We start from the raw sequence: 26,843 nt of genomic DNA on the forward strand, positions 1-26,843 counted from the left end.
AATTTGATGCAATAGTATACGGGTGTATTCTTTTGATCAGTCCGGAACTAAAACCAGTCACAGTGAAAATTCCCGACAGTAAAAAAATTGATTCTAAGTAAGAGGAATCAGATTCTCCAATTAAGAATAGATACCAAAGAGATCTCCTCTTCGATTCTTTTATCTAGGAAAAGGCTCAATATCGATTATTGTATAATGAATGAAAAGGTGATTGAAAGGCGAATTTAGAAATCAAACTATGTTACTTTATTCACGTTAAATCTCTAAATTACAACAGACAATAAGAAAATAATGGAATATATATATATATTTATTTTAAACAGACAACCAAATACAAAATTCATCACATCGATACTTATCCAACACTTTATACGAGTAATTCTCTGAGACATCCTTTTTTATTTACAATGTTTTGAACATATTTTCAATGTATTTTGTTTAGTGAATACTATTACAATTTGAAAAACTATCTGAAAATTTCTGAGGTTCTGAAATCAAGAACGATAAAATTCATGCAAATAAATTAAAGTGATTTATTAAATAGTAAATTAAAATAAATTGAATATTCTTTCAACTTGAAATTTTAAAAATAACTCAGAAACAATAAATGCACTAGCCGTTTTAAAATGGCGTATTGTATAAAAATTACAGTTACACATAATGAATTCATGTTATTATCTACATTTATTATGAATAATTGAAAACATTTAAAAACTTGGAACAACATTCAGACATCGAGGAATAACGTTACCATTTCAACAATATAGCATACAGAAAGATACAGCTTTAAAACCCACAATCATATTATTTTAAACATTGAATTATTATACACATTTCAGCTTGATCAATTACTCAAGAACAACAAAAAAGTAAGTCAAGGGCCGACCTTCAAACACATGAATAGGTGAAATAATTTAATATTATTTCTACGACTAAATATCACTCAAATTCAAAACATTTGTACTAGATTGAACCTCAACGTAAACCTGTCTGCTGATGTACATAGGACTGAAAGTGTCTAAAAACAAGATACAATACGGATTCAATAAATTACTTTGACACCTCGCTGTAATAAATTGAAACGAAGTTCAAGGCGAGGTAATATTCCATTCGGAAATACTCGAGTCTCGCTAATCTGGATGGCTATAGGAAGACTGCAGCATTTTACTGGGTAGTAGGCTACCATAAGTCTGAAAAATTTTCATTATTCGTCTATAGTATTACAGAAAACAATTTTGAAAATTTATTTTTGCTTTGTCTGCAGACTGTTATTGTACATCAAGTTTGTTTATCAATCAGTTTCAATCTGCACCGTAAACGTGTGTGAAGACCAACGACAAATTTGTTCAATAATATTAATTCTTTCTGAAACAGTCTAGTTACAACTATTCTTCGCATAGGTGACACAGTTACAGAATATTCTACAAGCTATATTTACTATATCACCCCAACGCCATATCAAAGCCGAGTGCTACAGAAGACTACAGAATTCCGCTTGATGTCGAATATATTCATTTAATTTCACGCAAAATTGAATCGTTCTAACTTTAAACAAAAACTTTAATAACTTTTTTGAGCTAGTCTGGATTTTGAATAGTCTCCGGATTAGCGAGACTATACTGTATTATGTGTGTGACTACTAATGTAATGATTTTTTGTAAGGATTATAAAGAAAGATTAATGAGAATCATTAATCGGGGAAAATAGAACGAGATTTCCCTTCTTAGAACATGATGAATAATGCATTAAAATAAGTACAATTGATAATAATGTCCAAACAAGTTAAATTTTATATATATATATATATATATATATGGTCATTACCAGAGCTGGCGCTATCCATCTAATCTAAGCTTCAACATCTTGAAATAAGCCTATAAATAAAATAATTCTTATGGAAAAACAACAAGAAATAATATAATATGAATTAAGTGGAGTGAAACAACATAATTACAACATATACTTTATAAAGAGTAGAATTATAATTGACTCAACTAATACAAAAGTTATAGACTTTGGTACATTCTTAAGACTATGCAACTCATTTTATACATCTGTAATGCATGTATGAAAAAATAGTATGAATTAGCAAACTAAATAATCAGAAATAACTGATATGAAAATAATTTTCAATCAAACGATTATTTCATACTTAATTTTCGAGATGAAAATTATAAAGCTGCAGTATGGAGAGGAAAAAATTATTTTGAGGAAACTGAAATATTACAACTAAACGCATCTGTTTCAAATGTCACTGCAAGAGTTGCAATTAACGAGATTTGAACTTGTGGTGCGTTTATATATTGGCAACTAATTACAGAAGTTTTTCAAAATTAAGTTACACAATTCTGTCAAGAATTTTCAACTCGAAATGTGTCTATTAGTTCCAAAGAAGGTATTATCCCAAAATATCTAAAAAATGAATTTCACAACAATCTACACTCAGCGTTTAATGATTGACACAAAAAATTTAAAAAATATACTGTACAGATTAATTGTGCAACACATTAATCTTGTAGTTCAGATTTAGAACAATCTTGTGATAATTATGATGTTATTTGCAATCGATTCTGATACAATAAATTTGAAGAAATATGCAAAAAAATCTACTTCTCATAAACATTAAAATAAATAAATAAATTTGTCTTCTATAGTCTTCTCATCAGGATTTTCATTTCTAAAGAATTTGGGAAAGTGAAGAGGACTCTTTTGGAACTCGTAGACTAAAACTGTAAATAGAGGGAAAAATTGAATAGTTTCATTTCTTCATTGCAATTTTAAACCTTCCCCATCGTATCGGTTTCCCTTCATATCAGACCAGTTCCATCACATGGAATCATTTAAGATAAACTATGTAAGTACAAATATGTACATGATAACACAAACATGTAACATTGGATGATAACGAATAATCTTCAATTTTATAAATAATATAATATCTTCATGAATCAATAGACCTTCACATCTAATAATAATAAATTAATTTTTTTATTCTAATGAAAAAACATCCTAATAATAAACAATAATATCGTAAATTTGAATAAGTAAATGTCAGTGATGAAATATATAAATTTTCTAGTATAAATAATTTTAAAATATGGAATAGCAATATCAAATATCACATAACAAGGGGTAATAGTTTAAAATATGAAAACGAACAACAACCAAGGTTTATCATTAGCTTTCATTGATCAATTATCAGAGAAATACACTGAAATACAGTACATGCAAAATCGTGTTCCGATCTTCCAAAGTATGAAACTTTGGATCACAATAGAAATATCAATAAATTCCCGCAATTTTCTTGCCAATTTTTGTTGGCAATGTGAGATCATATTGTTTATTCGTTCATTTTGGCGCAATATAATCACACTTAACAATGAATTATTGTGAATTGGTCTGGTATGAAGAGATATACTAACTCTTAATTCCAGAAAACATACTTTCTTTGCTTTCCAAAGTGTAAACTTTAAAGCTTCAGCACAAGATCTGAGTCTTGTGTCAACATAATTGAAAAAATTGTAATATTGCATCTAAACAAACACTGGTACCTAAATTAATCCAAGAAGTAATCAGATGTGCTCTTTTTTCTACTGAGTTCAGTCGTTTGACAGCATAGAATTGAGAAATAAACAACTAAACATATACCCAAAAAACAACAAGCGAGTTTACAAATCTATTAAATTCAACAGATGATATAAATTCAAGATAATAATATTCCTTAATAATAAAAACAATATTATAAATTCACTTATTAACTAAATCTAATGCTCTATTTTTGATAAAGTACAAATGTGTCAAACACGAATTAAAAATATTTGCATAAAAGGATTTATTTTCAAAATGAAAATTCAGTCCTATTTAACACAAATAATCGTTGAATTATACAGAGTTTCCACAGATTGTGCTAGCTGTCTGAAAGTACCAAGTCCGATACTTCTTTCTCTTGGAAGTAATGGATTACCGATGGAAATAAAGCTACAAAGCAGAACTTATAAAATTCAGCAATGATCAATCTTTGGTTTGATGAAATGATTTTTTGGGAAATAGAAGGAACCGGCCTTATTATATTGGCCATCATTCAAGCTGCCGCAGTATTCGTTCCACAAAAGCAAACGATTCTTGTGATAAATATAGTTTCAGAGCATAAAGGCATCCGCTTTGTAATTTTTCAATAATCTATTGTAAAATAAAATGCCAATTGAATTGAATAATTTATATGAATAATAATAATTTATATAATTAAATTAAATCAATTAATTTGAGTGATTTATATAATTTTTTTCTATATAATATCCGGGTCCATTGTTACACTGAATTTATAAAAATAATAATAACATATAAATAATACCAAAAAAATATTATTAAATAATATTGAATATTTATATAAATACTACTAATAATAATTTATATAATTAAATTGAGTGATTTATATATTTTTTCTATATAATATCCGGGTCTATTGTTACACTGAATTTATAATTTATATAAATAATAATGACTTATATAAATAATATCAATTATAATAAATAATTTATAAAATTCTTTTCCATATAATATCCGGGTTCATTGTTACACTGAACCACTTCTTAGTCTTAAAGCCGATTGCATTGCACTTCCATCGTTAATATAAAGTTTGGGGTTTCTTGAGAGGTGAAAGAGGTCCCTGTGCATTGTACCGTGTTCGTTCACGAACCGCATCCATCATCATCCGTCATCAATCAACCGTTTTGCGTTGCTTGCAAAAAATACGTAGTTGTTATCGCAATGAGCGTTTCATGCTGGAGCGATCCAGAACCGTGAATATATATTTATACAACTCATAGAACTGTGTATTCTCTCATTCTCTCTACATGTGTTCTGTACGTCTTGAACATTCACGGTTTTGAATCGTTCCAGACTGGATGCTCATTGCGTTGACCACTACTTAGTTTTTGATAGCAACACGATACGGTTGTTAGGCGACCAAGTGGTCGAGACTGAGATCTGTGAAGTGAACCGGTTCGTGTAAGAACACGATACAGTATACTATACAGTGTACACTATATTATAGTATATACTATACTATATTACAGTATAGTAAAATATATTATACCCTGTACATTATACAGGGACCTCTTTCGCCTCTGGAGGAACGCCAGACTTGATATTATCTATGGAAGACTACATCATTCCCAGAAGACATTGATAATATCAAGATAAAGTGAAAAATAAGTTATAATGAAAAACAATTTTTTATGTAACAGACAACCTTCCTAAGAGGAAATTAAAAACGATGTGTTAAAATGTATTTAAAAAACTAGCATTAAAAATGTATAAAAACATGAACCTAATGTATATATAAAATAAAACACAATGCATTAAAAATATCTTAGTAATTTAAAAGTTGATACATCTATACATGCAATTTTAAAATACATTTGAACATAATTATTTTCAACTCCTTCCTTATTTGAAAACAAAAGGAAGTTAATACATCTATACGGTGCATGCAATTGTAAAATACATGTGAGCGTAAATCTTTTCAACTCTGTGGAAACTCTGTGGTTAAATACAGAATTTATGAAAAAAAATTTCAGATCGTTATCTACAAACTGAAAATCTTAGGAAAGGTTACAATATCTACATAACCTACTTTTGGCTGGAATTGTAAAATACATTTGAACATAATTATTTTCAACTCCTTCCTTATTTGAAAACAAAAGGAAGTTAATACATATATACCGTACATGCAATTGTAGAATACATGTGAGCGTAAATCTTTTCAATTCTGTGAAAACCCTGTTGTTATATACAGAATTTATGAACAAATATTTTCAGATCGTTATCTACAAACTGAAAATCTTAGGGAAGGTTACAATATCGACATAATCCTACTTTTGGCTGGAATTTTTCAACCCTGGAATTGGCAACACTGATTCTACAATAGTTTCAAGTTATTCATTTTTATATTATCTAGTATGAAACTCTATATTCGTGAGCGGGATGAGGAGCATTAGAGGAATATTTTCCCACATAAATACTGTTTTCAATGTAAGAGTAGACCTATATAATATAAAAAGTAGTTTAAAAAAGTACTGAAAAATACTCGAACTATTCTGAAAAGTATGGATAAAAACAGTTAAAATAGTGATGTTACTATTGTACTACTAAAACATAAAATTTTGTGATGATAAATTTTATTGGACCCATCTAAAACTTTTGTAAATAGCTAGAAAGTACAACTTTCCCAATATCAGTCATGTTTACACAGCTAATGAAACTAGAATGACCATTCCAGGGTTGAGCAACAAGTATGAATTATGAGCATCCATAACTTGGCAAAGAAAAGTTATGATGTTGATAATAGCGAAGTTCACGGTTGCTAAAACAAATCTATTGGATAACATGCACTGATAAAAGGGTAAGTCTCAAAATTTTCTATTCAATAGATTTTCAGGAATAAGGGGAGGGGAGGAGTGTAACATTCAGTAATAGTTGATTTGAAGTAAGAACAATTTCGATCGAATTCATGAGTAAATTATTCATGAACGAGTTTGGTTGTTCAATATTTACACAACACTCTTATGTTACAGTCAATATAGTACACGAATAGAAATTTCATTCACCTTATTGTATAGTAGACACATAATGCACATTCAGGCTTCAAGCAATGCCATAATAAACAACGAAGTATTTAGAAAAAATGCCCTGATCACACTAAATTTTTTCTGGTCAAATATCCGAATTTTTAAATATCTAAAATATTTAGATAGAAAATCATCAAATAATTTTGGCCTGGTTATTGTTGAAAACGATGTCTGATTCATTTCCAACTAGAGTTTTCTAAAACAAGAGTATGAACGCGCACTTAAAAAAAAGTGGTATCTTACTCAACAACAATGCAGGGTACAGAATATAAAACTTATGATGTACAGTATTTAATTGCTGGGGCACGGTTTGATGAAGATAATGAGAAAGATCAGCTGAAGCTACTTTGGAAAAAACATAATAATTTCATGTTTATAACATTACGGTCGAATAATAATAAATAAAAAAAAACTAGGGACCAACAATCCTCATATGTGATACACCCTTCTGTGAGGATACGGGTGATTATTACGAATACAAAAAGCGTCGCACCATCGATTACTGTAATTGGAGAATTTATTATGATTTGTAAGGGAATTGAATAAAATGTTGGATAGAGTCGTGCTCAACTTTCAGATGATCATCTAAATTTGTATCAAGCAAGAATCATGTCAAGTATTTCGAACCAAGAAATAAAATGCAATTCAAAATGATACATTGATTTGATATCGATAAAAAATGTCGTCTTTGTCAAACCGTGTCCCAGTCTGATAGACATCAGTTCAATTTGCTCCACTGTGATTCAAATAAAAAACATTCAGGCCATGGATAGAAAGACTGATTCTACACACTATGTATACAAATGTGACTTTCAAGATGCTCGTAATGAGAGAACAGAGACCCACAGACATCACATTTAAGAAGTTGAGACTCATCAAAATTGTTACTGGTCGGTTGAGAATTGGAAGGGGGTTGAGGGGGTTGAGGGAGTTGAAGGGGCGAGGACGTGGCAGTGGCCGCTCTTTCGGTGGAAGAGGGGTTGAAGACAACTGATATTTCTGGCGGCAAGAGTGTTGCCAAAAATGGAAGAGATTTGTTTGATATAGGTTTTGGAATCAAGTAGGAGTTGTGAAGAACACGCATGTGAGTTCTGAGACTACCACGCTGCGTAAAACCTCTTCCACATGTTGGGCAAATATGTGGCCGGTACTTATTGTCTTTGCGAGATGTTACTTTGGAATCGTGTTCCGCGGGCTTGGGTTTTACCTTCTCGGCAGTTTCCTCCATTTTGGCATAATCAAAGAAGGGATGCGCTGAGCGCATGTGTGCTTTAAGACTGTTTCTGTGTGTGAAGCCCAAACCACACACTGGGCATGCACAGGTGGTTGACTTGCGGCGCGCCGGGTTCAAGCTAGAATGTGCTGACTTGACGTGCAGTTTGAGGTTGCTGGCGTAGGGGAACGATTTGTCGCATGCTCCACACTTGAAGACGTTGCGGTTACACGAGTGAACGGTCATATGCATTTTCAGACTGCTCGATTGCGTGAACGCACGTCCACAAACTTTACAAGCGTATGGTTTGTCGTTAGTATGGATACGCATGTGGATTTTCAAATTGTTTTTGTAGGCAAATGTTTTTCGGCAAAGTTCACATTCGAAGGGGCGCTCAGGGCCCATATGAGACCATCTGATGTGAGACATGAGCTCACCGCGACTAGCAAAAACTCTCTCACAGTTGATGCAGTTGTATTTCTTTTCCTTGGCATGAGTTCGTTCTTTGTGCATGTTGAGATGATGGAGAACCCGGAATGCTTTCGGGCATACATCGCACTTGTAGATCTTCTTTTTTACATGCAGCTCAGAGTGCTTTTTAAGCCTTAATGCATCGCTGAACTTTTTGCCACACACCTTGCAGCAGAAGTCAGTATGCGAACGAACATGTTGTTTGAAGTTGCCCTTGTGATTGATGATAACTTTGCCGCAGATAAGGCATTCGTAAGTTGTGCGATCTTCTACTGTTTCCACCTTACTTTTGAGACATTTCTTGGGCTGACAGTTTGTACCGAAACAGAATTCGCACCGATAGATTTCGCCTCCATGTCCCGTTGAAATGGACAGATCTATAGCATCCAACTGTTCGTTCACATCCATGTCATCCAAATATTCTTCTTCTTCATCGTCAAAAACTTCACCCTCTTCTTCATGATAACTGTTTTCCTCATGTGAGTTATCTGTACCGTTGGGCATAATGTCATCTGTTTTGGCGAGAATATCAACCTGTAGCAGTTCGCAAATGTCACCGTTGGTTTCATATAGGGGTGACAAGCTGTTCTCATGTGGCAGAAACCCGTCATCAACTGCTGCTGGCTCCTCCATATTCACACAAGGTTCAATCTTGATCGGTGTCTTCTGTTTTCGACGTTTCTTCTGCTAAACATACAGAACAACATTATCATCATACTTTTATTCCAAGAATGCTGTACAAGTTGAAAACAATTTAAAATAAACTCAATTAAAAACAATTATTTTAAATAATTAACAGAAATTTGTTATCTCAAAGTCTGCAGTCTTTATTTTGAGTCTTTTCTCGTGGTGATAGCTTACAAAGAAGTTTAAGAGCAAATGATAGTGATTTGTTAGAAATATATAAACAAGAAAAAAATGAAATTAGAAACCAATTTTTTATTATTTAATTTCAATACTATATAAACAGAACCTGGTTTCGTGTCTTCACCAGCAACATCTTCAGCTGTTTGTTAACAACTTACCATTTCAATTTGTTTTCATAATGGAAAAGTACCACAACATCACACACAACATGACTAATATAAAACATTTCAGTTTTTCGGGATGTTTACATTTTATCAATAATAACTGAGTTCATCGTGAAAATGAGTAGAATCTTTCTTGTATACCATTTTGTTCACCACAATGTAAAAAGTTTCCAAAAATATCGATTCTTCCAACTTGGACGGTGGCTGATAATAGTTTCCCTATAAACCCATGCGTTAAGTGGCAATGTTTTATAACATGTTCCGATTCTAGAGCATCTAGTGGTTTTTAGTCTAGCTGAAAGTAGTAATTCCACTAAAAGTTTGATACAGGAGTGATTTTTTGCTCAAAACTATTGTCAAACCAGTCAAACTACTTCAACAGATTACGTTTGTACTGCTAGACAAAAAAGAATAGTTATTTTGGGAACAGACAACTGTTCAAAATGATTTTTTTCTACAAAAATCTACAGCAATTTAATGTATGCTAAGAGAAAATAGATGTGGTTCGAAACCTACTTAAAGCTGCAGGTTTACTCATATATCATAACTATAAAAAATTTTAGAATTACAAAATATATTTGAATTAGGCATATTTTATAGAGTACTTATATTAAAAATCTACAGAATGTGTCTCACAACTATCTGTGAATACACCTGGGAATTAGTGTACACATCAAAATAATAAGGAAGTTTCATCAACATCTATCCGGATTTTTTTTGCTATTTATTTGAAAAAAGCACTTCATTAATAATTTCAATGAGTATAATAATACTGTGTCTAAAAAAATGCCTTGTAAGTTACGGGACACTCACACTATATAATATATATTTGTTAACATTACAACAGTTGAATATAGTAGACAAGTAATTGAAAGTAAAGTTAGTAAAGGAAAGATAAGTTATGATTAGAGAAGAAATAGACTGAATTTTTTAATAAAAGTGACCCAATTAGAGCCCCACGCACAGAAAATTATACACTCAATATAGGTGACAATGAACAACTCAAATCACGTGACAATCACTCATAGAATGTGATGCTACTAGCCAGAAACGTACAACTACTTACCATAGTCTTTTCCAACTTTTTTCTATGAAACTCCATATGCTGTTCAAGGGCTCTCAACATCTTGAATGTCTTATGACATATGTGACAGATGGGTGATACGTGAGATCTCACATGTTGCCCGAAATTCCCCATATGATTTATTGTTTTGCCACAAAGCAAACACACATAGCGTTTGAGACCTTGCACCTGAGAAAGGAAAATGTTGTATATTATGGATTGATTTCGATTATTGAACTGAGAGTCCACGCACAGTTTCCGGAGACAATACATTTCTCGACCCTTGAATTGCACAGCCTTTTCAATTATTTGAGAATCATTGGACTGAATTCTCAGTTATTATAGTGGATTTCAAGTCTGAGGAAAACCACTGGAAATAGTTTTGATTTTGTATCTTTACATAAAAAGTTGAGATAAGGACAATTCAAAAGTTAATTTTTATTGGATTAACGGTTTATTTCTATTCAAACAAATGGGAAGGAAATTAAAGGAAGTGTGACATTTGAAGAAAGAAGAATAACCTTGCAGCAGAAATGTCCAATACTGAAATATTTAAAAATTTACATACGGATGATAGGTAAAACGAAATTTATATTGAATGTTAATGAAACTGATCGAAAATCGTTCCATTAACAATAAAACATAATATTTCAAATTTCATAACATAGAAGTGGGAAATTATTATTGATTAATAATCGATAAAATAATAGTTTAGTTAGAATTCTTTCTCATAAGCGCATTATTTTGTGTACAAGGACTGGGAAAATGATGATAATATAATAAACTGTTGTTGATTTATTCAAAAAGTGTACAATATAAGTTAATGGTATTTATTAGATGTTATTCACACAATACAATATATTAGTTTTTGATTAAATTTTTATTCCAGCTTCACAAAATTGACGTTAATTTGAAGAGGACATAAAATTAAAAGTAATATCTTCCATTCTATTGTGATTAATTCAAGAAAAATGAAAAATATTATATAAACTAGTAGTTTGTTAAAAAACTGTCTATACCCATTTCACAAGGCATCAAGGTTGCTAAGCTGTTTTGTGGTGTAATGGTATATTTTACAGATTCAAGCTATTTTGGAATTGAAAAATTGAGAAATAATAAAAGCCCATAAAACCCTCTCAAACAAACAACGTTCTTACCTATCAATAAATTTGGAAAATGTTGGTAAAAATTATAAATTTTTGATCTATGTGCGTGGGTAATGAGGGGCGTATATGATTCAATTGCCAGGCGGAATGGGAGTTGAACCCAGGACCGTAGCAGTAATTGCAGAATGTAGTTGCGACTATATAGATCAATAGGCTACACAGAATTGTAAAATATTCTTTATTAATATACTCAAGTACTTGACCAAAATGAACAATCTTTATACCAATGGAACGAGAAAAATTCAAGGTTTTTCACAATACTTACCTTATTCCCCTATAACTGGGCAGCCAGGACGCGCATGTAGTCATGTAGTCAGCCAGGCAGGAAGTCACTCAGTCCGTTACGGGGCATTGTTTCAAGATTGGGGCAGCCACTTTTTGGCTACCGGTGTGGTCGCCGGGCGTAGCAGCCAATATGTGGCTGCCCGAATGGCTACCCTACTTTAACATCAATGCCCCGTGCCGCCCGGTTGTTTGCGCGTCCTGGCTGCCTAGTCTGATGGGGGCCTAAGGCTAGCTTAACATAAATCGATTTTTGTTCGTACGATCTTTTGCCGTCCTTATTAGATTAAACATATGACAATCAGATGATGTTTGTCAAGTTCCTCCGTTTAATCTGCTAGAATTCATAAGGACGGCAAAATATCATACGAACAAAAATCGATGTGTGTGTGTAACTGGCTTAAGGAAATTATTGTGAAAGCAGCATTGGAGTTTTCTCTTCCCATTGGTAAAAAGATTGTTCATTTTTTCAAGTGCTTCAGTGAATTTTATCTAGTACTTGGGTAAATGATGAATTCCATCGAAATAACCCGGCATTCTACGGAAACAAATAACGTGTATTGAGGGGTATTTGTATGGAGAGAGAATTATTTCTATTTTTAAAATGGAGTTAAGATCGCGTCGCTCAACTTTTGCACTAATACTAGTGTCATTATATTAACTGCGAGTCAAATGAATAGGGAGAATTAATCAAGAGTTCATAGTCCATGGTTAATATAATACCACTCGCGCCCGAATTTCAGAAAAGAGGACACTAAATTGACAAGAAGATTACCAAATAGGCCTAAGTTACTACCAAACAGAAATACATGTGCAAAGATTGTGAAATCTAATACGAACTGAAATTCTAAATGATGCAGGGTACAATGAACTAAGGATTGTTCTACAAAGCATGCGAAGTCCTTGAAAAGGAGTACAGTATTACAAGGCAGTTCAAACCTTTGCGTCTGTTTACAACTTTACTCAATAAGTTTCCAGTCTAAAACACAGTTGAAAAATATGCAAATGTAAGTTTAAATATGAAAATAAGTGGAACTTTTATCAAAATCTAATATCAGGATTGGAGCAAAAAAATCGAGTTTATGAGATGGGATAGCTTGTTCATCAAAATGAGCTATGAAGAATTGTAAATATAATGAAAAACTATCATTGATTGTCTTTTGAGTCAAAATTCACGAGCAGTTTACAAAAATTTGTACAGAAAATTAACTGCTCTAAATGTGAATAACATTTTTTTCTTCAAATGATGTTATATTTGATACCCAAACCATGATAAAATAATAACTCACAGCTACCCATGTGGGAGTAGCAGGCACATGATTCTTGACTTATCAGCTATACTAAGGAGCTAACCGCTTCCCCAAGTTTCATATAAATTTTAGGAAGAAAAACTGTAATTGAAATGAATCTTATACGATTTTTTAAGTAGGAAACTCTACGAGTAAAGTGTTACAAATCTTAGGTAGAACAAACATGCAGAGAGATCTCACGTCTAAGTGACGATACAAGCGAATTCTGCAACAAGCCTTGGAAAATCGACTTTCAACTGTACCAACTCACCTCTACGGCCTGACATTTGCGACATTTGGAACCTGGACAGTGTCCCCTGCACACCTTGCACGATCCATTTTCTGTGGGATTCGACCATATAACCTGGCATGGATCCTCTTCGATGTCATCATTCAATACTTTGGATGGAATGCGCTTCTTGCGCTTTTTAGCCGGTGCTTGCTCCATAGTTGAGCCGGAAACTGCCAGGTAATTGCCATTGACGGCTGGAGGAGGCGCGTTTTCCTCCGAGTCACTTGGCCGATCGTCGAACTGGAGGCATTCATCCTGAAAAAAAAAATCTCGATAAATTTAGTTAAAAAATGAAAGAAATATATTATATTGTCAATTGCATTGTATGATGATTACACTTTACAATATCATCATCTCAACTACGGAGAGATTTCACAACATGTGTTCTACAAATTTTATAAACTTTTGTTAGTTTCTTCTTTGCGGCCTGGAAATTGATACCATGGAGGGCACTTGGTAGATTGTATTTCCGGAATTCATTGAAATTAGAAAGATAATTTTTCATTATTTTAAAGTCAATTGTACATGCTTAAACTATGATTCCTTTACCACTACGGTGGTCCACTGAGCACTGCATTCAGAGTTCGTTCAAAATGCAACAGTAAAACAAAAATTGATTACGCTCCATTTTACCCTTTTTGGAATAAACACTCACTAATTTGTCCTTCCCTGTTTAGTTTTGGGAATAATTCTGCCGGTAGAAATGTTAAATTTCTCTTCACTCATCCCCGAATAAGTGTTTTCCTAGCTGCGCTGTAAGGCATCAGTAATACACCACCTCCTTACACGAAAGACTCACAAAGCAGCTATGATAAAACATCTTCAGATTCCTGGTAGACCAATGCTCATTATGAAATAAAAATCGTCTATATTAAATGGAGTTAAAGACTAAATTTACCACTCACTCCCAACTATCTATTCTCACACTATGAGTGATTATGCATAGCACCTTTGGTAACTCTGTGATCTGATTATAATGTGAGCCACAAATCTCAAGCAACAATTTTCTCAATTGATATAGAATTAAATCCTTAATCATCCGAATGATAGCATTCTGAGCATACAGCCTTGTTTTCTATTAAATGTTTGTTATGCTGGGTAGAGATAGGAATACCATTGATTCTTACTGAAGTGTTCACACTGAAAATGTGTGTAAGCTCTCATAAGAATCAATGGTATTCTATTTCTCTGCCCACTTAAACAAACCTTCATTGAGAAGCAAGGTTTTTGTAAACATTGAGGATATTGTTCGCTATAAGCTCTATCATTAGGTTTAGTATTCGTTCATCTACGACCATGACACCAGTAGATTTCTTGTGGCACACAAATAATATAATGGGCGATGCATGCTAAGGACGAGAGCCTTAAGAAAAGAGGAATAATGATATAATCTATCCATATCAGTTGAAAAAAATCAAGGCCCTCGGCCTTTTTTCACATTAAATGTTATCTGCCCATGGATATTCTGTACGGTATTAAATTATTTTATCTATAAACTATAAGTTTATGCTTTAGTCTACGGATAAGCTAGAAAGTTTATACTATAATACAGCATAGCGAATTGTTAATTGTTCACTGAACTTACCCCTTCTTCAAGTATAACACAATCCACCATTGGGTTGAAATATGCACCCTCATCATAGTAATTCTCTTCATTGTCTATTGATGTAAATTCTTCTTTGTTATTTAGGTTTCCATAATACTCTTCTTCTTCGTCTTCATTGATGACTAGTTTTCCTTCATCATCGTCTTCATTGATGACCAGTTCTCCATCATCATCATCATTATCATCATCCCCATCATCATCATCATCATCTTTTTCTTCTTCATTGATGACCAGTTTTGCATCAACATCCTCTTCGTTTTCTTCAACCGGATGTTCATCTGCAGACTCTTCAGCATCTCTATCAATTAAAGAGCCTTCTCCATTACTAAGTCGTGTTTTCTCCTTGTCCTCTTTTTTGGTTCCATTGCTTGGATATTGTTCGGTCGTATTTGGGTGTTTCCTCTCAGATTCCGCAGAATTTCTTCCAATGAAAGGTCCTTCACCGTTTCTAAGTCGCGGTTTCTCGTTGTCTTTACTGATCAATTCTTCTTTCTCTTCTCTGATTGACTGTTTTCTATCGTGGACAGAGCTTTCACCGTTACTAAGGGATGATTTATTTGGGGTTTCTCTGCCAAGAGCCTGAGCTTTAACCCTTGATATTGAGAGATTCTTGTTCAAGAAGTTCTTCAGTTCGAAAGATATTACTTCATTCCTCAGACCTGATGGATGATCCAACTCCTCACCAGTTTCCAACCTCTCCGGTGCACTATACAAAGATCCTTTGGCTTCTTTTTTCTCATCTAAGTCTGTCTTTTCTTCTCTCATAAAGTTTCTATCATCTTTTTTACTTCTTTTCTCATCCGCCATGACACCCAGTTCAGTCTGTAACAAAAAATAAGAAGTATTCAGCATCTAAATAATTTTACAATATTGGTTACGAGTATAACTAGAGTACAGTTGTACCAAATTCAGTATTACCATATTGTAGTCGAATATATTTTAACGATCGTAGCGAAATCCTACTGATGATTAGAGGCTCGAGTCGTAGCCCGTTCGTGGGATTGTATGTTCGACGATTACTTTCGATTGCTCAAATTAATAAACTTCTAATTTATAAAGCATATTCTTTGAACTATTGTACAGATAGAATTCGTTTGCCAACGAAAATTGCTCACTCATTCGTCCTTTTTGAGGATAAAACAGGATAACATTGAATAATGTTGTAGTAATTTATCATTAAACATACCAAATCAACTGCCAGCCTTTGCATGCAATTAATATTAGTTATAAATTAATATTTAGAGTGCAGCTTGAACTATTTCTCATGATTTTCCACAGCCTTCAATAGAACAGCTGACAAAATATACATGTTTTTAAAATTGTTAAAAAAACAATATTTATAATATTATTAATCTAGCCATCTTGAATGGTTGTGAAGTAACGTAACTAAAGTGAGATTCACGTTATAAAGTCAGTGAAAACGATAGGACTACCACCTTAGATAGGCCACCGCCTTCTAGAGTAGAAAGCATGATTAAAGTCAACCCGGTATACCAGATATAATATTAATTGTTGATTCTTGTTAATAATGATAAATTATATTTTATTTGCCAAGAAAATTTTTTTCCATGATTTAATAAATAAATAAATTGTCATAATAACTGAAATTAAATATTTTTCTACTTAGTCTAAAAAACGATTTGGCGCAGTTGCGGAACTAGAAAAGGATAGAACTATCTGCTGTGTCTAATGACAGACAAGGAAAGCAAACCAATGTTTTATCTGGTGCTGACTTTATAGCCTGAATCACCTATAGTACTCTACTACTCTACTTCAAGTAGGTACTTCTAAAGTCTAGTATAAAGGTAGTTGTAAGCTACCTTTATGAGTACATGAGTATATAAAGGTAGTTGAAGGCTAGGTGTATTATTTACATTTACTAGTATTGGGTACTTCTGTAAAGAATCCTCTAGAAAACGGTAAGTGTACTCAACTTCATTATCCATTTTCATTTCTTCAAAAATACCTTATTAAAAAAATCAAATAAAACCTGAACTCATAGATCGCTAACCTTCGTTTTTGGTACAACCCGCTTGTGATTTGGTCTAGTAAAACGCTCATTTTGACTGTCATTATATTTTCAAAAGCATTATAATGAAACGGGTTGTCCAAAAATCATGGTCGGATTTGAAAAATTACTTAAGGCTGTGAAAAAGACTGATAAAACATTTTTACTGGTAACATTTCTCCAAGTTTTTCGATTTGAATACTATCAATCTATCAAAATGAAAAAGTTTTCTACAGAAATTAATTTTCCGATCATTACTTTTTTAGTTATGAGCGCCTCAAGTTTAAAATTTTGGGACAGGTCATTTCAAATTTGGTAAGAGATAAATTCATGAAATTTCGAGGATTAATTCTCCATGGTATTGTTGATTAAATAAAACAAAAAATGTCCTGAAAATATCTATTTTTGAGAAAGATATAAAATTTACCAACAATGACAAAAGATAACAAGTAAACATTATTTTTGATAAATTGAATATCTTTATTAAAACTTGATATTATCAGGAAAGTTTTGTTTTATTCAATCAACAATTATCAATATTAAACATTTCATGAATATCTCTTACCGAATTTGAAATGATTTGTCCCAAAAATTTAAACTTTAGGCGCTCATAACTCAAATAGTAGTGATCGGAAATTTTTTTCCTTAGAAAACATTTTATTTTCATAGCTTTATATGATAAAAAATCGAAAAACTGAGGAATATCGTCAGTGAAAAGTTTTTTAGACTGCACAGTCTTGAATGATTTCCAACATGGCTTTTATGTTTTCCATTTCTGAGTTTATTCATTTGCCCAGCTTAAGAAAATTTTAAAATTAATAAAAGTCGTACACACTGTTATAAAATATTCTAATAGATATGTTGCCAAACATGAAGGTGAGTGCTGATGAGTCATGTAAGGTGAATCAAAAACTATATCAGCTGTACTTAACACAGAACATTATAGAACAGCTGATTATAGTACATGCGCAACTATTGTGGCATAAATTCAATTTGTGCTGCCTTGAACGCTGGTCAACTTCTCCAGGTGTCACAGCGCAGATAGTTTGCTGATATAAACTTTTACATAAAAATTGCACCTAATTATTGGTCAATTTTAGCACTTCACAACTCAATTGAAAAAGGAATCCTTCTTAAAGGTAGCTTGAATTTTTATTAGTGAATATTATTAATTAGAGGGGATAATAATATTGATATAATGGAAGAGTAAAAACATGTTATCTAGAAGTAGTATAGTATGGTTCAACTATACTGGTTTGTAACTTACACTAAAAAATTAAACTTTTTATAGAAATTAAACTTTGCAATTGCTAAATATGAGGTTAGAATAAATTCTGGCTGATAATTATTTCTATAAATTATTTTCATTTTATTCAAATTCATATAAGTTGATTAAACTACATTTCGTAATATAGTTCTGTACATAATTATTATGAATAACAACGGCTACTTCTGGTAATAGGAATAAAATGGAAATAGGACTCTTTTTCAGAAAACATCTTTTACTTATTTTTCAAAACAATAAACTTTTTGAATAATTTTTTTAAACCATTAAAAATTAATTGAAAGCACTATGCATTGCGGAACTTTTATCATCTTCAGGTACAAATGAAGATGAAATAAGTCCCGAATGCATAAAGCTTTCAATGGTTTTATAATTAAAAAAGTTTTTGAATAATAAAACCATTAAAAACTAATTGGAAGCACTATGCATTGCGGAACTTATATCATCTTCAGGTACAAATGAAGATGAAGTAAGTCCCAAATGCATAACGCTTTCAATGGTAATAATAATGGTTTTATAATTAAAAACGTTTTTGAATAATAAAACCATTAAAAATTAATTGAAAGCACTATGCATTGCGGAACTTATATCATCTTCAGGTACAAATGAAGATGAAGTAAGTCCCAAATGCATAAAGCTTTCAATGGTAATAATAATGGTTTCATAATTAAAAAAGTTTATTTTTTTAAAATAAGTAGATTGTGTTTTCTAAAAAAGGGTACTTTTCCATTTTATTTTTATGTCTGTACATAAGTTTGACCTTTTATTGTTCAGAAAGTCAGAAACAATATTGGAAGTTTAATTTATACAATGCAATGTATAATATACTAGAGATCAGAGATTATTCCCCAAATTTTTATCAAATCGGCATTAATGTTTAATAAGGCGAAATGTACTCACTACATAAATAACTATCAATAATGGGCAACAATATAGCAAAAATGGACAACACATTTCAAATTAAGGCCAGTGGACTCTAACTAATCAACTTTCAAACTATTATTAAGCAGGAAAGAAATAATAGTTCGCAGTATTTTGAAGTTTAATTTATGTTGTCTTCACGTTGCTTTCCTGGACCTGGTAATATATTTGCTCAGATGAATGTATTGATTCGAATGCTCCTCATGAAGGAGAGTAGCGAAGGGTCGAGTCAAGTTCTTAATAAAAATTGTTCTGATATTTCAAAGGTATAAATCATACATGAATATTCAACTGATTACAAATTATGAGAAACTGACATTTTCAGTTAAAGCGGTGAGTGTACTATTATCAAATTCAGAGGTTTTATTGGAATATCTAATTGAAATAGAGGCTGAATCAGACTTCTAATGACTATGATTCATATATTTATGATACATTTGAAGACATGACTAACTTGGATGAGGTATCAATAAATATGCAAATTTTCATTTCTACGATTGATCCTAACACCTAAGATTACATTTACTGTAATACTGTAGTACAATAACAGATCTCTAACTGTGATAGTATTTTCAAAACTTTAATTTGACATTATTTCAATGGATATTCTTGTTTATTATTTCAATGGATATTCTTGTTTATTTCATATTATAGATCGTAGTTGATATGATAAATATCAGCTGACTAACATTATCAGTGGTAACACGATATTGATAAGATAACTAGTTTCATTCACTTACATTCTATTCTGTTAATTGAAGTCTTTATTTATAAAAATCTATCATTGTAAAATAATCAAGTTAAAATCATTTATATCGGTCATCTTCATTACAATTTAATTAACAGAATAGAACGTAAGTGATTGGAACAAGATATTTTCTATTCCAACATGTAGGTCATTGTTTCTTTTTTAATTCAGAAAACTTGTACAGTACTAATTTTTTTCAGTTGAGAATACGCAGGGGACTTCAGAGGTTTTTTGAGGAATTAAACCAGGAATTATCTAGCTGAGCAATGCCAGAAGAAAGTGAGTAATAGCCAAAAATTAACTTATAATATAAATCAATGAAAATACCAAAAGCGATTCAAGTGTTTAAATTCTCCACTAAGATAAGAACCTTTAACGGATTCCTTTCCCATGAAATTTCCTCTATAAGAATTCAAATGTGCCTGGAAATGTCTGGCAAAAATGTTGCCTTCTGTTTTTTCATACAACAATGATAAACATATGAAATTCTCGCGGTCAATTTATAAAAGTATCATGGAAAAACAATCAATTGTTTATTTATCTAACAGAGTCACAAATCATAAAATAGTACAATATGATTGGGAGAGAACAACACGCTGAGCCCAAAACTGTCTCTCACAAATTTTGATAGATAAATGTTTTCACTATTCTACAATTATGATTCCAATTTTCAATTGTTGAACAGCTTTATTTCCTTAAATTTTATTTAAAAGAAAATCTTTTTTATAATTATTCTCGGAATTGTAAGAGTATTAAATAAAAAGTCTAAGAAATTGTCAAAAACCACAAATCTCACATCAGAATCTCAATGAGATTGACAATGGTGTAACAACCGAAACCGGTCATTCTAAATTTCAATAAAATCTTTGGTTTTGACAATTTCTTAGTCTATTTATTTAATATGAATATTTACCACATTATCGACTTCTCAACTACACAAAAAGTGAATGGTAAAAGTATTTTGAGAATAAATTCCACCATTTAACTGAAAGTAGATCGTTCATTTTGATAACGTTCAACTTGGGCCCTGTTAAATGAATTGGCTTTCAAACAAATAACTTGTCTGGACCTCGCTGAAATCATTTAAAACTTTTTCTTGTCTGCAAACCAAATTACTGGACCAATAAACATGCATTTTGCGTCAAAACAAAGTTTAACAATCCCATATGCACAGGTTTGATAAGTTGGAGAATATAATTATGATAGGGTGAAAAATTGAAAATCAACTAATGATGCAGATTGTGGCAACCATATTTCATTGGTAGCTATGTTCGCCAGGCGTTGCAAAGGTTATGCCTGCATTTTCTCCAATAAATGAAATCAATTTCACAATGCATAAACCATTTTCTACAATAAATTTACTTCAACCACGTCTTCAATATTCATGAAGCCTAATTAGAAGATAGCACATAATTTCGTTTTACTGTAAAAAATGAACAAATTTTTCAACGTTATCTACTTTGATTCTTCTTCAACTTAGTCTACTTTAATTATTTTTCAAATTTACTTTAAAATAAATTATTTACTCTAATTCAAGGAGACAGTAGTTTCTTGTGCACACCCTTTAGAAAATCCAATCCTATGTGATAATTTACACTGGTTTTGAAGTTTAAATATAATATCAAGTTTCTTATCAATTTAAAATTACCTTTAGTCCATTTTCGTTATCATCCATCCTGAATTGCGAATGAGTCAAGCCAATCAATCACGTGAGGTGCTTCAGCATCTGAAAATAACAAATATTAATATATATATATATATATATATATATATATATATATATTATATATATATATATATATATATATATAATAGAAGAAATCGCACGAGTACAGTCTTGAGAATATTCGTGATAGTAAATATCCAAATACAGTTTGCATATCTTTGTTAAAAACGTAATGTTTATTGATGCCTTTATATATCGAGTTATACAATATTATAACATATGTTGAGTTATGAGTTTGATATGCAGATATTGGGATATTGGATCTCCGTATGCAACTTGTTGAAATTATTGGGATTTACTATAGTTCCAAAATAATAAAAATATTTCTCTATATTTCAGACAGGAAAATAATTACAGACTACATATTCGGCAAATACTGCACCACTAGTGTATTGTTGGACTGTTCAAATGAATTGGAATTAAATTTCAAGTTAGTATCAACATGATGTGTATCAATAGAAGACATTTTGCCTTTGGCGATTTGATGCTTAAAAAACAGTTCATATGTATGTTGAAAAAAAAACTATTTTCAACTTCTGTTTTATATGATGAAACGATGTTATAGATAAAGTTCAAATGTTTTCAGGAGTTCCTAAATTAAAAACCTTGGTGAAGGATTGGCTTTGGAAACACCTCACGGATCAAGAGAACCGGAATCATGCTGAAGCCTTCTATATCAGCATTCTATCATATTATGCTCGGAAACACAACGCGTGAGTTGATTAACAAATTATAAATATTCGAATAATTCTCATACAGCCTTCAGAACGTACGGCAATAGTTTTTATTTATGAAAAAAAATTATTCAGATTGAAAAAGAAAAATATAAGAAACCTGGATAGGTGTATAGGATGACGAAGGTTCTGAAATATGGAAGCTGTTGAAGGAAAAATACGAATTATAGAATGTTAGGTATTCAATGAATATTCATATATATTATAGATAAATAAAGTTTAAAATGTTTGTTTCAAATCAAAAATGTTCCAAAATATTGATTGATTTTTCAAAAGATGCACTCAAATATAGTTGTTTTTAAAGATTCTCTTAAAGTTCTATAAAAGTCTGTTATTTTTTCCTGCTTCAACTTGTCTAAAGTCGCATGATAAGTAACGTCTGCAATTATGATAAGGGTTGGTAAAAATGTATTCGTCCGTATCCCTCGACAAGAGTAATCGTTTATTCAAAATTCAAATTTATTTGTTCTTTTTGTACAAATAGTTACATTTACAAAATTATATAATATTAACAAAATTAATAAAAAGATAGAATATGGAACACATTTAAAGGTTCAACAAATTTTTAACGTTGCGTCCAATACTGAATCGAATTGTAATGACTAATGAAATCGAATTATCAATAGACAATAAATGTGTCTGGCTGTCTATGTAGTTTCCGGTGACCTCATCACTGGAGAATTAGTTGGCGATAGTGCAGTACTGTAATAAGTCTTCCCCGTCCATAATGTATGATTTTTTTCATAAAAATCCAGAAAATACGAATAATTATATTATAGAGATTCATGATAAGCCCACGATGTATCAAGGGGGCTGAAATGCATTGCTTTATTATGAATTAAAGAGATTATTTCAATAGATTGAGCTTCCACTATGATGGTTATTCTATTATTATAGTACTTCCATTATTATAGATGGTTACAAATTACGGAGGTCTGAATTATCGATGTTGCACTGTATACACGTTAATACTGGGGAACTTTTTCATAGTTGAGAAAGCCGCATCCACTTTATTGTCTAATTTAGGCCTCGACTATACGGGCGTCTCAGACGGTTGATTTTTCGCTCATTAGCCGGATGCATTGTCTCTCATGAGGTAAACTATACGAGCGAAATAGATGCTCCCCGTAAGAGGCCTTGCATTTTCTGGAGATGTGAGAAATAAATTGAAGGCGTTAGGGTGACCACTAACGACAGGACATGTGTGTAATGAACATGCATGTACACCCATCTGCGTGTTTATGGTGAACGATCTTTCATCAAGAAGATGCAGGTAGCAAATTTATTCAAATAATTTTTGAACAAGTATTGGTCTTGCTATTAAGAAGGCTCCCACAATAATTTTGAAAACAATCTCTCAAAACATAATTCTACTGTGCATTTCTACAATAGGGGACTATTGAATAACTTGACATTCTTATTTGATTGAAATTATTTACAACCTCATTGATTGGAATATGGGGTTTCAATAAAATAGCTTTTAAATGTTTTATGGTTGACAATCGACTGTTGGAATTAACTGTTGACGACTGTTTGACTATTACAACCGATTTCATTAAAACCTCTACTCAATGCATAGCCTATCTATTTTCATAGGACACCCAAATCAAGCCACCACAAAATCGTGAATTTGCATACATTATTTAGCTACCGCTGATGGCTGCTAACTCAAACAACGTTTTTCTATAATTGAAGCATATAAATTCTAGTTTTGAATGAAATGTTAATACGGTATTTGAGTTACCATAATGTCAATCAGATTAATAGGATTCTGGAAATAATCTTACATTGCTTGATATTTAATGTTAGGGCAATAGTCCTATATTTGTCTAGCAAGTGGCAACTGTTTAGTCCTTGGATCCGGTCCTTAATAAACTGAACTAGACAATACAAAAATTAGATTAACAAACTATTACCTTCTCCACAACAGAAAAAGTAAAGACGCTTTAGCAACACAGGCAGAAGCTATTGTAAGAGTTGCATTAAGGACCAAAACTATGAAATATAAATCGAGAAAGTTACTGAAAATGCTATATTAATAAGAGATTTCACGTTTCTTTCAAATCAATTTCAATCCATGATTAAAACTATAATTTGACAGACGGATTCCATCTAATACAAAACAATATGAAATATAATTCACAAGTACATTTCATAACTATCTTGCAAAACTTATTGACGAGATCAGAATCTTATAAATAATAGCAAATAACATAGAACTTTATCTCCATCAAGGGAGTGGATTGTCGTACATGAAGATAACCATAAGTTATTGTAAATATACATGAGTAAAATGATATTTCCAAGAGTTATTACATGTTTCACATGCACGATTTTCACCATGTTAAGGGTGTACGCACACAGAGAGTGGTCAGTGGTCAGAGCGGTCTTAGGAGGATATAGTTATTCCAAGACCGCTGGAACTCGGAACGTCTAACCGCTCTGAGTGTACACACCCTAAAGCCTTGTGCGTACTGCGATTCCCATGACGGCTTTGGGAGGGAGAGAAATTAACCCGCGGTTAAAGCTGGATTCCCACACACTAGTGGCAGTGAAAAATTAATTTTCTCAAGTTTTGATTGAACTGTTGAGACCTGGAGTATGTATGATCCCATTTGAACTTATAGGAATAATATTCTCACTGTATACTGGTCACTTTTACTGTCGTATGGGGATCCAGATTTGATATTTGAAATTCGGCATGCACAGTGCAGTGGTGTGGACAAGACTTTAGAAGGGATTTGATTGCCAAATAATGCTTGTATATAGACTACAGATGGAAAGGTGTTCAATTGCTACAGTAAATTATAGGCCTACAGCAAAATATGGGATAAGAACTACTTATTTTATTGGATCTTGATTATTGTTGAACTTTGCTGATTTAACAAATCATTGAACATATTTCTTGATGGAAAATGTAGGTAACCTAATCAAAAAGGACCTACATGATGATTGAACAATAACTATCAAGACACAAAGCAAAATAATTATAAAATAAATTTGTTCTTGCAAAAATAAAATTCTATTCTCTCGTTAACAAAATTGGTGAATAGCCTATTAAAGAATTCAATAAATTGTTACTAACCTTCTTCAAGGTGGATTAATTCAATAAAAACAAAATAGTTTCAAACTAACCTCAAATAGCAAAGCTGTTAAACTAGTCTATTAGTTGACACAAGAAACAATAATAATTATAAAAGAACAATGATTGTTCGATGATTTACAACAATTACCTAATTTTAAGAGCTAGAATAGCTCTGAACTAAATTGTTGTCAAATAGAAATCGTCATTCTATTCATAAAAATTACGGCAGATGTAGTTATTCAAATAATATATTTCTTTCACAATATCAAAATAATATAAGTTATCTAATAGAAAGATTATAAATGGAATTGGAAATAGTAGGAAAATCAGACATTTTTAATAAGAATTCGAATTTAGAATAGGCCTACTTAAAAACATAAAAAATCACATAAGTTTATGGATACCAAGTAATGGTCGCGATCATTAAAATCTACTCATTACGAATGATTCAAGACTAAGCTCACCTCTGTACCTAACCTGAAGTAAAGCCGATGCCGGAATATTAATATATCCAGAAATTTAGATTTTCTTTTGAAAACAATATCACATAACCAAAAATTTCACAAGTTTTCGACTTTTAACATACGAATAATGAGAAATACATAATAACAGCCTCCCACAACTACAAGAGAATTGGTAATTATCAGCGGGATCTCATCAAAGAAATGGATGGAAATGAAGTGGGCTGGCTTTTGAAGAAAAAATGAACTTTTTACAAAAAACCGGCTAAATGCCGGCTTTGAAAATTTCTCAATAAGTATTATAAATATTCGGAGTATTCCAATAACCAAAGTATCAAAATAAATTTTAATTTACTTACTTTTTACAAAAAGAACTACACTCAGACAAGGGCAGAACAACTCGGAAAACAACAATATATTTTTTCCATAAATTGTCAACTTTTGCCAATTTGACAAAACAAGATGTCCCTATAAATCGAAAGAGTTTTGTAGAAAGATTAACAGATGTTAACCCTGAAATTTGAATAATTTTTCCAATTGTAATTATCGCCTTGATAATTTATCATATGCATAAAAATAATTAGAAAAATTTAAAACAAATTATTTACTGTAAGTTATTCACAGAAATGAAGAGTTTTGATTGATGATTATAATCGACAACAAACAATGTCAGAGTGGGTCAACGACAAGCGTAGCTTCTCAGTTTGTTGGCGAGAGAAGTTCATTATAGTGAGGTCCACGTTATAATGACAGTATTTGATCAACCTTTGGTTTTGCTATCCTTGTCTATCATTCAACAAAGTCGGTGATACTATCCTTTTCCAGGTCCCACA

The 26,843-nt window shown here is 31.8% G+C and overlaps 1 protein-coding gene across 4 annotated transcripts; it reads right to left on the reverse strand.

Moving 5' to 3' along the window:
* Positions 1-223: 223 nt before the first annotated feature.
* Positions 224-26,481, reverse strand: LOC111045158 (zinc finger protein 43). Of its 4 annotated transcripts, none has more exons than XM_022330479.2 (6): positions 26,370-26,481; positions 21,653-21,730; positions 15,022-15,864; positions 13,416-13,691; positions 10,411-10,596; positions 224-8,997 (listed from the first exon to the last, which is right to left on the reverse strand). In XM_022330479.2, exons 2-6 carry the CDS (start codon positions 21,677-21,679, stop codon positions 7,414-7,416), a joined length of 2,916 nt encoding a protein of 971 aa, XP_022186171.2. In that variant the 5' UTR covers positions 21,680-21,730; positions 26,370-26,481; the 3' UTR covers positions 224-7,413. The 4 variants fall into 4 exon arrangements, with proteins under 4 accessions (XP_022186171.2, XP_022186169.2, XP_022186170.2 ...); XM_022330477.2 differs by having other exon boundaries at positions 224-9,000; XM_022330478.2 differs by lacking the exon at positions 26,370-26,481 and adding an exon at positions 26,014-26,239 and having other exon boundaries at positions 224-9,000.
* Between the last annotated feature and the right edge of the window lie 362 nt (positions 26,482-26,843).

The sequence above is a fragment of the Nilaparvata lugens genome, chromosome X (assembly GCF_014356525.2).
Source record: "Nilaparvata lugens isolate BPH chromosome X, ASM1435652v1, whole genome shotgun sequence".
In the NCBI taxonomy this organism is placed as follows: Eukaryota; Metazoa; Arthropoda; class Insecta; order Hemiptera; family Delphacidae; genus Nilaparvata; species Nilaparvata lugens.